General features: G+C 40.0%; 1 protein-coding gene across 1 annotated transcript in view; it reads left to right on the forward strand.

The window, feature by feature from the left end:
- LOC122790608 overlaps positions 1 to 12,547 on the forward strand; it is a 1,229,598-nt gene extending 1,217,051 nt beyond the window's left edge. The window contains exons 18-19 of the mRNA XM_044058134.1: positions 3,875 to 3,949; positions 11,890 to 12,547. Of these exons, the coding sequence (XP_043914069.1) occupies positions 3,875 to 3,949; positions 11,890 to 11,984 (170 nt within the window). The 3' untranslated portion in view covers positions 11,985 to 12,547. The remainder of the gene's footprint in view (positions 1 to 3,874; positions 3,950 to 11,889) is intronic.
- Positions 12,548 to 13,344: the final 797 nt, after the last annotated feature.

Genomic DNA, 13,344 nt, shown 5'->3' on the forward strand with positions numbered 1-13,344 from the left:
GACTTTTCATTTAACCAATCCATACATCTACTCACTTTCTTTCCCTCTCCCTTTAGTGAAGGGGAGAGGATACTACACTGATATGCACAGGCAATTAAGATTTTACCTGGACAAAACCAAATCCATTTGGAAGTCGCAGCAACGGTTTCCTTCCACCCCAGAACTCCGGGCAAGGCAGTCTCCAAACAAACCATCGCATCCGGGGTGAGGAAAGCCATTTGTCTATGCTACTCCCTCCACGGGAAAAGCTCCCCAGTGGGAGTAAAAGCCCACTCCACAAGAGCAGTGGCCACCTCCAAGGCTTTCATAAAAAGCCTGGACACGGCATCCATTATGGAAAAAGCCACATGGTCCACTATCCACACTTTTACCAAACATTACAAACTTGACCAAGTCTTCTGAGCTTGTGCAGGATTCACCAGGGCAATCCTACAGGGCTTTGTAGAATCCTCATCCGCATCTGCCACCCTATCATCCATCTAAGCTGTGGTACTCTCCCACAACTAGAATACTGCAACATAAGAAGAGAAGGACATAGAATAGTTGTGTAAAATCTTACCATAACCATAGATGTCCTTCTCTTGCACGTTGCAGTATTCCTTCCCACCCACCATTTCCTCCTCTTCATTCTTCTTATCCCCAGCTATAGCCTGGACCTATCTATGCTACAGAAGGACCCCAGGGTCCCGTACTTGACAGTTCTGGGTTTTCCACCTGCTGGGCCTCCTACTCTACTTGCTGGCCTTCAGGTTCTGAGGATTGTGTTTGCAGATGTCACATTTAAGGCCCCTGGTTTATGTCCTTGCATCTGATGTGTCCCACATGCACTGCAACAGGCAAGCTGAAGCTTTTGTATAAGAGCCGATGTACGAGTCGCCCGAGGGCAGGAAATCCCACAACTAGATTATTCCAACATGGAAGAGGAGGACATCTATAGTTATAAGATTTTACACAACTATTCTTTCCATTCCAAAATTTGTAGGTTTAGCATGTTTTTTCATAGTATCTTAAGGACAACTAAACTGATGCAGATATCTCCTAGTCCTTTTCTTTTGCGAAGCCATAAAACATTCACTTGCTGATTCCTAGTCATTTAGAGTACAGTAACATTTTACAGCGCTGTGATTTAATAAAGTAAATAAAGTAGAGGTGAGCATTAATATGTGCATTTTAGCAAGTGTTAATGTTTTGCTTATTCACTGTAGCACCTTGACTGTGTTGTACATGCAGTCTGTCTTTGTCTTTATGGCAGTTTCTTTTGATTGCCAAGTGCGTTTGTCATTATCTTTGCCAGTGTAGTCATGGCTGAAAAGGGTCCTGGGAGACAAGTTCACTTTCCTGGTTAACAAAGTATAAATATAAAATAGAAGAAAGGGGATGTGAACATGACAGAAATAATTAAGGAACTAGTAAAGCACATTTTAATTCTGCATCATTCATGAGAGAGAGAAAACTTTCCACTGAAGGCATTGAGAAGTCCTTTCCAGTAGTACTTGTCACCTGTAATGTGATACAGTAAGGACCACTTACTGTAGTGAGTTTTCACACCTCAGGATGAGTGTGTGGGGATCAGTCTGTCAGTTCATTAGAATTGTAAAGGAGTCCCTTTAAGAAAAGCCTGTTGCTTACCTACTTATGCTGGAAGTGCGTAGCAGATTGTTTGTAGCATAGAACAAGCTCTGACGCTCTCACAAATGATCCTGTCAAGGAAACAAGTAGTTCTATTACAGAAGGTGTGTTAGATGACGGTGCTTCACACTCCTGCCATTCTCAATGGCATGAGAGAACACCATTTCCTTTTGTTTAGCATGACTGGTATAAAGAGAACTTAAAATGCATTCTGGGAAGAAGGAATTAAAGCAAGAAATCAAGATCGCATTACCACGGCAGGCCCTATCATCCACCATTTTGTGGGAAACTCATTAAAATTGTAAAAGAAGCACTTGGGAGTGCTTTTAGCCAGTGAAATAGCTCTGAAAACAAGGATACCGTGGGGGGGGGGAAACATATTTTTGGGTTTTGAGTTTTTTTTGTTTAAAAGACCTGTTGCCAGAAAATATCTTCAGAAATGAAAAAAATATTTCATTCTTAGTAACGTAAAAAGTAGAATGTTCTGCATTCTCTGTTTTTTCCCTATGCAACCGGGCTTGTTTAATCATGTTCAAGTACATGTTTCAGCAGTCTGTGTAATTGTTTTGCTGAGATTACAGTAGAACCCCTTTTAAAACCCTTCCTAAATGATGCTGTGTATTTAAGACCACCAAGAAGATGCATGATCTCCCTTAGGATTTGAATGCCAGGAAATAGAATATTTTTTCATAGAAAATGTATCTATGGTCTCAAGCAGGGTTTCTAAGTTACAAATCTGATGTACAGGTTGTCTTGTACAGCATTCCGTGATGAAGGGGTCTTGCTGAAGACTAATGGCGTCTTCATGCCTTTAGTAATGTCTCAGTAGGTATGTTCAGCTTTCGGTCTTCAGTCCAGGCTCCCAAAACAAAATGTCTGCTTCCCATACTGTCTTTGGATAGCTAAGATTTGCTTCTCAAGGAAAACAAATGTTTTCCTTCCAAAAGGAGAGGAAAGCTTGCCTACCTTTAAGCAAAATTAATCTTTGCCCAATTGGTTGTCCAACTATTACATTTTGTGGTTGGCCCACTGTATTACATTGTGAAATACAGTAAACATCAACAAGGCAGTGTTAAAAGATTATCCCAGTCATCTACTTCCGCAGTTTGTTCTACAGGTATATTGGTCCAATGTGCCTTAGTTGTAACATGGTCTTCAGGTCATGGGCCATACCTTGACAAAACATTACAAGCTAGAAGCCCAATCTGGTGGAATGACAGGTTGTGGTGCAGTTCTGCTGAATGGGGGATCTTGTCACCGTTTGCATTATGGAATAAACAGTATTGCTTAAGATTCTACCCACATTTGTAATAATTTCCTGTGGCAGTGACTGTGTCGGGAGATCAGAGGGCAGTTGTATAAAGTGTTCAGGGGGCAGTTGTATAAAGTGTTCAGGGGCAGTTGTATAAAGTGTTCAGGGGGCAGTTGTATAAAGTGTTCAGGGGGCAGTTGTATAAAGTGTTCAGGGGGCAGTTGTATAAAGTGTTCAGGGGGCAGTTGTATAAAGTGTTCAGGGGGCAGTTGTATAAAGTGTTCAGGGGGCAGTTGTATAAAGTGTTCAGGGGGCAGTTGTATAAAGTGTTCAGGGGGCAGTTGTATAAAGTGTTCAGGGGGCAGTTGTATAAAGTGTTCTGTGCAACAGATCTCCAAGGTGAGTTCACTTTACAGAGCTTTCTACTATCCTGCACATGTAGGGAGTTCTAAAGTTTGAAAAGTTAATGGGGGTATTTTATTTTGCATATTCTGTTTGTGAGCACTGCATATTTGTCTACCACAAGCATGCTTGTCCTTGCAGGGCCTTTTAGGCTCAAAGTATTGAGTGCATATTTGTGGAAGTCCACAGCCACATTCTGAGATGAGCAGGTTAGCTTTCACAAAAAGGAGAAACTGTACTGTCTAATGGAAGTCAGTGATAGTAAACCCAGATGCTGTACAATGACCCCTCCTCAAAAATGCTTTTTATAGTAAGTACCTTAATTGTATTTTAGTGCATCTTTTGTAACAGATGCTTATATGATGGGACGGCAGTTGGAAAAAGGTGTAGTTTAAATATGTTTAAAATGTAGCTAAAATAGTTTGCTAGTTACTTTTTCATGCAGGTTTTGAGAGTCCAGGAAGTGCTATAGTGTCTGATTTGCTGTGCGTGTCCTAAGTCAAATTAAGCATTGCATCAGGTGTTCGAAGAAAGGCAATTTCATAGGTCCATGTGTTTGTAGTTGTGAGAGGGATAAAAAAAGTTGAAAAGGTTGTTTTCTTACAGGTTATGGATCACCATATGGATACAGTCCTGCACCACCAGCTCCAGTTCCCCCAGTGTATGGTATGTACTGATTTTTTAACCAGTTTACTTCAAGCAGGTATGTTTCAGGTGTTTAGTGTGATTGTCTAGTTACTGTTGACGGTGAAGAGTATTTAATTTTCATACTGGTGTACTGCTGGACTATGGCAGTTTTATCAAATACTGATGTTACTACAGTTGGCAATTTTATTATAAAAGTACATAACCTTTTGGTTCTTAATGTAGTTGGAGTAACCCTTTCCTAAGCTTTGCCCACTTGTTTAATTGCTTGATTGAACTGCTTCTCTTTACAAAATTTATCTAAAATGTGTCTTCTGTTTTTAACAGCCACTTGTCTATTAAATGCTATTCAAAGAAAACCTGGGGCCAAAATGTCTGAGAAACTGCTCTGTTTGTATAAATACTGATTATATAACTGATTTGTCACATTGCTGCAGCTGATTGTATATTTTCATATTGCTGTAGCATTTTGTTACATTCCCTTTCTGATTTTTATATGAAAACCCTTAATATATGCATGAATTTATTTTTTTCTCTAAGGAATTGTCCATCCTTTTTTAAGGAAAGTATAATTAAACTGGTTTGTCCATATCAAGCTGCTTTTGTTTGGGGGGGGGGGGGTAATCTTTGCAGCACTTTTTTTTTGGGGGGGGGGGGGCTCATACTTCACACTTCCACATTTTATATAGTGGAAGTTTCCCTGCAGGAAGTCTGTAATGCAGTTTTCCTATTTGGTGTAGCTAAGTGTTAGTTATGGGAAAATGAAATGTGCATAAGTTGTTACAAGAAATTCTAGCATGGTCTTTTTGTTGTGACCTTGCTGTTAACTGTGTAGTGAATTCAGTTTAGTTTTAAAAAAGTGTTCAACTTGGACTAGCATGCTCATTCCTTTCATGTGTAAGTGAATCTATTATATGTATGCAGTACATCTTTAACTAAGATGCTGTGTTAATGCTGCTGTCTTTTTTAAAAGTTAGGTGACACTGGACAGAGCTGTGACGTTTTATTTTGCAGCTATGTTTGGCCCAGTTGGTTGCTTTGAATAATCCTTATGTGCAAATGGAGAGACAGTTTAGCCGCCCAGGCTTAAAAAGAACTTTGAACAAACTGACATGCATTGTTCCATTTTGAAAATGGACATTTGGAGTACCTACATTTTTAGCATTTGAAAAAGCACATGGTCACTAATGTCGTCTCCATTTCTCACATAAAGACTTGGTGTATGCTGTGATATAAGTAAGCAGTGTGAATTTTTTTGCCACCATGCTGCATGTTGGAAAAACCGTTGTCACCTGGTGCTTTGGTTTTAACTTGCTATTGCTGCTTTGTGATTTCTAGATGGAAAGATTAAAGGCCACTTGAATAACATTCATAGAAATATAGATCGTTTTGAGTATACCTGAATAATGCAGATGCTAGTGAGGCCACAAGAACTTACTTATCAGATTAAGTCATTAATCTATCCAGGTCTGCCATTTGTCCCATTCAGATATGCTCAGGTGTAAATGTCATTGTTTACCAAGAGTCCAGTAAGACATTGTCAGAAGAATGGCACGCTATCTCTCAAAATAGACATCTTAAATGCATAGAAATTTGGCAAAAGACTGTAAAACATTTACATTTGAATAAAAAATTGGAAAATATTCAGTGTATATTTTTCATAATTGTATAGTTCACACTAATGTTGGAACTTTGACAGATATCTGGAAAGATTAATGGTAAAAATGCAAATTCTTTACACAGATTTTTATTGGATCATTAAACTTATTTGGAGTCCTCTCCATTTCTTCTTTCTGTAGGTATGCCCAAGAGAATGCTTCTGTTACCAGTTATGAAACTCCCAACATATCCTCTGTCCCACTACTCATTCTATTAACACATGGCCAGAAGCTAAACACTTTGAATGAAAAAAACTAAAATAAGACTACTAGAAGGGAAATTTTTAATGTTTACTTTGCACATATGCTAGAGTGAATTAGATTTGTATAGAGCATTTTAATTTGATTTTAATAAAATGAACATTTAATTAAAACTTGAAAATGTACAATGAAATGTTACCTCAATTTCAGACTAGAACTTTTCACCAGGTTTCTGTGGTAGGGAATAAAGTTTATTGCATTTAAAAAAAAAAAGTCACTTTCTGTAAATTGACAAAAGCCAGTATGTGTATAATACCAGTTTTTTTGTATTGGTTGTGTTTAATTTAGTAAGCACTTTTGGAAATTGATACTGGAAGGCTTCTGTATGTTTTTTAAAAATGTTTACAGATTTGGAAGTCCTCCTTGGCCATTTTCATTACCCATTCATTCTTTAAGCACCTTGGTATATTTTTGTAATTTTGAATTAGAAGGGAGGGGGTGTGCATAGTGTTCAGAAACTACATGTCTTCCATTTTGAGATAGTCTGGAAAGTTGTTTTGCAATAGTTGAAATAAATTCATTGTCTACCAATCAGGATTGACTTTTTTATATTATATATGGTTACTGAAGTAAGTGTAGAACCTTTAATTTCCTGTTGATATTGGTGGTATTTGTCTCAAATGTACTTAATTAAGGAGTTTGAAAAAACAATTGGGTTCTTGTGGCCTTCCTTTAAGGAGATGTACTATGCCATTCATTAGGTAAGGCATCAAGCCATGTAAGTGACTTGAAAAAAAAATCACCCACATATGCAATAAAGCGTCTAAAGCAGCAACAGGGTCTCCATGGATACTTGCTATCTAGTTGCCCCAGTTGAGTGCTGCTGTGAAAACTAATTGGTTTCAGCCATCAGCCAGCATTATTAAACATTTTTTATAAGTATGTTTTTGCCTTTAGTAAAGTGTTATGGACCAGTTTACACTAAAACTCAGTTTAGTATAAAGTTGGTATATTGCTAGCGTTTGCGTTTCACATTAGTTTTCTGTGAGTGTTTGTAATCTGTTTTTGAGGCAATGTTTTGCCAGACACATGCAAATAACTTGACAGAGCAATAGTTTGCAGAACAATTTTTGTGCCTAAAATTCATTAACATTTGGCTAATTTCATGGTTTAATGCTGCTGTATCCTTCAGCAGTAAAGGGCGCTTTAGCATATGTGTGAACTATGTAGTTGATAAATTTTTCAGTATGTGGCCTTATTGTTTGTGTCTGTACTCTAGTAACACACTGGTGACTATTTGTGCAAGTCATAACAAACAAACATTTTACTAATTATCTATGTAATGTGTTGCTGGCCTGTGGATGAAACAACACCATCAAGATGAGCTTTGCTGATGCAGCTTTAACAGTCGCATTTTGGTCAGAGTGTTTTTTAAATACTTTTACATGTTAACTTGCTGTCAGAAATTCTGCTACCTTGATTTGACACTTAAAATTTTTACCTGATTACCAGTTGGACACTTTGGGAAAAGCCCATTTTAACATGAGGAACCTTCCTTTGGTCCCATAGCTGGTTTATCCTCTCCACCAGTCAGCATTTTGCATCAGTTCATGTTCACTTACAATAATGATGGACCTGAGCCTGTCATGGCATCAGTCAGGCAAGGACATCTCTCCCATGACCATCAATTTTTTTTGGGACATTCATACTGTAAGGCTCAAATAAAATGTTCTTGCATGCGTGTACATTTTTGTTTTTCTGGATGCATTGCATCTTTATATGTATAATGTTATAAGGAGACTTTGTGGAGGATTCCTTTTTTCCCCAAAATGATCATAGTTGCACCAGAGATTGTGCGAGTGGTCATAGTTGCACCTGAAATTGTTTGGCAAAAGGACTGGATTTTAATGCCTATTTTCCCAGAGGTAGGCTGGCATTCTTCAGCCTCTTTGTCTCTGGGAGGCAGATAACATTCCTGGCTATTTACTCTAGTGTTTCTGGCTGCCAGTTTTTGTGGGGAAGTTGCTAGGAAAGGAGGATGCACTTTCTGTAGCTCCCACCGTGTGGAGACACTTTCATGAGTGTTCATGCTGCCTTTCTTGTGGTCAGATTATTTTTTTTTTTCACTTCCAGTGGTATGATTATGTGCAGTGGTTCCTGGAGTCAAATCCCAGACTGGGGAAGAACATGCAGGACAGTGCTGTTTTTTCCAAGGGTATTTCCCACAGCCAAGTTAGACTGGTTTGTAGTGGCCAGGAGTAGTCGGTGGGTGAACCTGCATTAGGTACTGTAGTCCAGGTAAACAGACCCAGTCTTTCTCTGCTCTTGAGAGCTTTAGTCTTTGATATCGTCTCTTACTTGTGGAGCTCACCGCACACTGTCCTCCTCACAAGCCTCTGCTCCCAGGACCTAGCTGTTGTATGCATTGCATTAAATAGCTGGTAGTCTTGGGATTTGCTCCCCAGAAAGTTTTCCAGGCCAGGGACACTCTGTGCAGTAGTTAAAGCCTAACTTGGGTGAATCCTGTAAGAGTGCACACTCGTTCTGGTGAAAATCTACCAGGTCCAGGCTCCCCTCCCCCACTTAAGTGCAGTTTTGGAGTTTATGTAGATCATGGAAAGTGCAGAGATGAAGTCCCAACAGTTGGTGTCTGGATAGTCTGTCCCCTTGGAGGAAATTAGTTTTCCTTGATAGTCTTTGCCATATTGAACTTTCACTCATTCTTTTCACTAACATAATGAAACTGCTTAGGAGTCCTTTATTTCCATGCCAGCAAGGCTTCAGAATTCTAGAGACTCTCTGGCTTTTAAGACATCACACCCACATGTACCTCCACTGGAAGACAAAGTATAGTTTATCCTGGCACCCTGACCCTAAATAGGAGTGCATCCCTTGCCTGATTTCCCTGGTTATACTTTTGTGGAACCCAAGCAGTCCTGCATATAGATTCTGTGAACTCAGTGTAATCTGTCCCTGCAATCATTGTTCCCAGGTGGTAGACTGGTCGTAAGGGGGGGGGGGGTGCATCAAGGTTTATATATTTTTGCCATATTGGAACTTAGATCCTTCACCTAAACTTGTGATGCTAAGCCCAGCTGAGGAAGGCAGCTCTGGCTACTCTGAATTGCAGCTGTAATTCTGGTAATATCTGGGATTCTTGCTTTTGTGGTGGTGCAGCCCCATCTTGGGCAGTGATGCAGATACTGCCCTGAAAGCTCTTGTGAGAGTTAATAGCATGTTACTAAGGCTGCATTATGTAGCTTGCCGTAGAGATTCCCTTTTTTGGTATAATTTTAGTGGCCTTCTGCTTGGAAGCTTCACAGGGGTGTCAGGCCCTGTTGATGCCTTTTGAGCAACTTGTGGACTTTTCTTTTTTAAACAGTTCACTCACTCAGCAAGAGGCTACGCAAGTTGCACTAGGTGGTTGCCAAGCATGCCGTGCCTCTACACCTGCTTAAGTGCTCTTGGATAAAATAATGGATATCTGTCACATACATAGTGACAGGGTTCCTGGCCTTTCCCCATTGCATTTCCTTTGGCTTCTAACATTGCATAACCTCCCAGCTCCACGGGGAAGAAATGGAGTCGACCCATACTCACCTGTCCGCTGTGTAGGAGAGGCATGTCAGTTTTTCTGGACTCTGGTGATTGAGAACTCTTATTCCTACATCTGGTGGTAGGATGTAGGCTGTTTTCCACTATCCCTTCCAAATTCCTCATTGTGGTGAAATTCAAAGTGGTGAGTAATTGCTTCTGCCGGCCTTTTATTTGGGCTGGTTACTTTTTGGGATTATGGCACTATTTGGAGCACTTCAGTGGTGATGCTGCTGTCTGTATCCAGAGAGTTGCAGTCTTCTCTTCCAATAACTTTTAGCAGGTGGTGTCCCTTTATTGGGGGTGTTCTCATGTTTTACTTTTCAGTGTAATGCTAAAGGATGTAGTTTCTTTGGTCCTGTGCTCATTTCTTGTCCAGAGTTTTTTTTTTTTTTTTTTTTTTTTTTTTTTTTTTTTTTTTTTTTTTACATATGCATTACTGGGACCTTCCTGGGTCTGTCAAAAGGAATCTTTGGCAGCTTCTGATGGGGTTTTGTTGGAGGAATACAGAGCTGCCTTTCACATGTGTTGAAGCGAGTAAAGTTCTCTTTGGAGGTTACTTCATATCTCACTTCTGTTTGGTGGCCCCAGTTTTAGTCACACTCTGTTCTTGGGGAGGATTGAAGAAAGGACCTACCATTCCTTGGTTGTACAGCCCCAGTACTTGGCTGCTGCTTTTATTCCTTTCAGTATTTAATTCTTCTCTGCCTTCTATTTGCTTGCCCCTTTCCATTTAGCCTTGAGCCCATTTGCTCTGTCCCTTGAGGTGAGAGCTGGCAAGTGGTCCACCTATCCCTGCATCCATAAATGGAATTTGGTCCCTCATACCTGTAATTGTTAAATGCCAGTATTGCTCTTTTCTGAGGGGCTTAATAATCTTGCTTCATCACATCTCCCTCTTTGGGAACTTCAGTGTAAACTTGACTCCTAAGCCTGCCCATATACAGTTGAAGAAAGATTTTCTGTTTTGGTTTGTTACCCCACTCTAATATATCTGAGGTAGTGTGTCTTGAAGAACCCAGTCCTAAGCATGTGGGTTTTTTGCACTTGTGCTGAACTCCAGCTACAGTGCATTGCTTCATGCACATCACAATCTGTTCTACTGTACTAAAAGGACTAATTACAAATAGAGAAAGTGAGTGGGGCACAGACAGCTGATTGTTGGGGCTAACCAGCCCTATATTTCCGAAGGTACTTCACAGGGTGTATAGTCCTGTGGACTACCAGAATGGGTAGTGGAGAGCGAACCCAGAGAGGCATTCAAGAGGATGTGAAAGTGATGGAAAATGGGGAAGGATGGTTAGAATGTTTAACTGCACTTGAAATTGCAGACTAGGTAAATTGATTTTTACTGCCTTCGAGAAAAGTGTAATTTAATGTTCTGGTTTCAGATTGACTTTGCCTACCTGCATTTTCACAGCATTGTGGGACTGGTTTTGTGTTTTCTAGGCTGGTTATACTTGTACTGTGCCTAGCTTTATCTTCACAAGGTGGGGGGGGGGTGAATTTCACTCCCCCTCCAGCGGTTATGGTGGTTTTGAGCCTCGAGTACCTTTGACTGTATGCTGGGGCAGTACTTGGTAGCTGTGGCTGGTGCAGCCTTTGGGCCTCCACACTGCTCCTGTGCTGCCTCTCAAGTCCAGGCTTCTGTTCCCAAATCAAATCTTAGCTGTACTTCTGGCTTCTGTGTTATTGTTGGCTTCTGTCTGAGATTTCAACCATAAGACACACCAAGGAAGGTCTTTGTTACTCTAATAGTGCAAGAGTACAAGTGTTAAATCCATCTCTAAAGATCCTCCTTGGGGAGTCATAGCCTTCTATCCCCTTACTAGTGTGGTCCATTCATATAACCCTGGCAGCTAAACATCTGCTAGATGACATATAGATACTTTGCAGTGTTAACTGCATAATCTTCTGCTAGTGACTACATGTTGGGAAAGGGTTGAGCTGCCAGGTGTGGAGGTCATGTCTTTGTATTTCGTGCAGTCATAGGCACCTGTCTATCCCACATTGCAGGGATATCAAGAAAACCTGTATGCAGTGCTGATTAATGGAGAGGAATAACAAAAGCATTTGACACACCAAAGAAGGTCCTCTTTGTAGATCAGCTGATAATGGTAAGAATGTATCTCTTTGTTTCCTCCTAAAACCACTCTGACGTCTTAAAGTAATTGTGCTGTTTTCCATCGTGATGGTAGTCATTTTGTTTACACAGTCAGTTTTTGTCCTTTGTGAGTTACTAACCGCATTATCTGTAAACTTACCCAGTTGCAGTAGTTTTTACATTTCTCTGCTGTATTTAAATGAATGAGCTACCAGTCTGTCTCAAGTGGTACTGTGCAACTCAAGGTCTTTCTTATTAACCAAAGTTGCCCTTGCAATGAAAATTCCACATACAGCTAAAAGAGCAGAGAAATATAAATGGAGCTTTAGCTTCACTAAAGATGGATATTAACATGCAGTTTTGTTTTGTTTTTTTTTGCTTCTCTGCTCTTTTCTTTACTGTAGGTGGTTTTTTCATTCACAACCCCTATTACCAGCCTCGGAGCATCGCACCTTTAATAATTCACTTGGGTCCTCAAGATTTCTTCTCTAACTTCTAGAACCATCAGGTTGTGTGGCTCAAAACACACTTATCGTCTTAATGTACAGTATGGACAGACTTGAATTGCTTATGGTTATTCAGCTTTGATACACAGGACTATTGTATTTTTAGCAGGCACTTAAAATCTTATACCCTATGTGAAATGGAGCAATATTTAGGTACAGTTTTCATACATCCTGTTTATTAAATTTAGTAGTTCTGACTTTGCATAAGTGTAAAAATACATTACTGCATTGTGCAATAATCTGTCTTAACTTTTGTTAATTTTTACTGAAAGACTTGTGGCAGTTAACCACCTTGTGCTTGAAAGAACCTTGGTATACTTTTAAACTAGGTAAATTTATGAAATGCATGCTATGTCTTAAAAGTTTTGTTTGTAACAATCTTGAGAGTTTTCACTTCTGCACAGTCTCACTCAAAGCCATATTGGCCTTTTGGATGTAAACCTTAAGGCAAGTGTGCAATATTGCTGGTTTTACCTCAGTTAAAGCAGCTGTTTTACAGCTGAGCTGCAGAATATTGCAGTCCAGTGCATTACATAAAAGGATTTTTCTTTCCTAATGTTCTTCCTTGGTGATTTAAGTCTTCATTCTTTATTTTTATGCTAGTGTATTTTTTCTACCATGCACAGATCTTTGAGGCTTTCAGTCAGCAGGGTTTCCTGAGTGCTCCTACCTAGTGACACTTGCAGACTGCTTTTTCAAGTAGTACTCATGGAGGTGACTGGGTTCTCTAGACTTATTACAAGATGGGCACTGCTGTTCAGCACTGCCCTCTCAAAAAAAATTACAATAAAATTAAGGATGAAACTTGGACTGGCTTGTTTTTGGACATTTTTTTAATTTGATTGCCATACTGCTGGTCTGCGTTGGTCAAAACTGGATCTCTCAACCCTCCCTTTCTTTAGTAGAAGCTTTTCAGCTGGATGTCTTTCAGCATTACTTGAGATGAGGAGCTTTGCCTGCAATCAGAGGACTCTAAAGAAGTCTTCCTCTTCTTTAATGAGCAATTTAGCTCTCGTAGAGGATGTTCTTCGTGTTTCATTGTTGCAGTCATTACAGTTGGGTAATCTGCTGGCAGGTTGCCCTCAGTCAGCCTGGATTCCAAAGTCTTAGGTCCTGCGTCGGTTGCGGTCTCCTCTTCCATGACGTCAGGTCGTCAGGGGTATAAGACATGTAGCAGACGCCATTTTCTTTAGTCTTTCTTGCCGCGCGGTGCCCGAAGCAGAAGCATTTGGCAAGTGCCGGTCGGCCGACTACTGAAATATTCGAGTTTGAGTTTCAGAACCGAAGTCTTCACTAAAGCTAAGTACCCTGTTGGGGAAACTTTTTTCTTGCTTTTTACCGATGTCAGAAAAA

Source organism: Protopterus annectens, chromosome 16.part0 (assembly GCF_019279795.1).
Source record: "Protopterus annectens isolate FY-2018-M chromosome 16.part0, PAN1.0, whole genome shotgun sequence".
NCBI classification, from domain to species: domain Eukaryota; kingdom Metazoa; phylum Chordata; order Ceratodontiformes; family Protopteridae; genus Protopterus; species Protopterus annectens.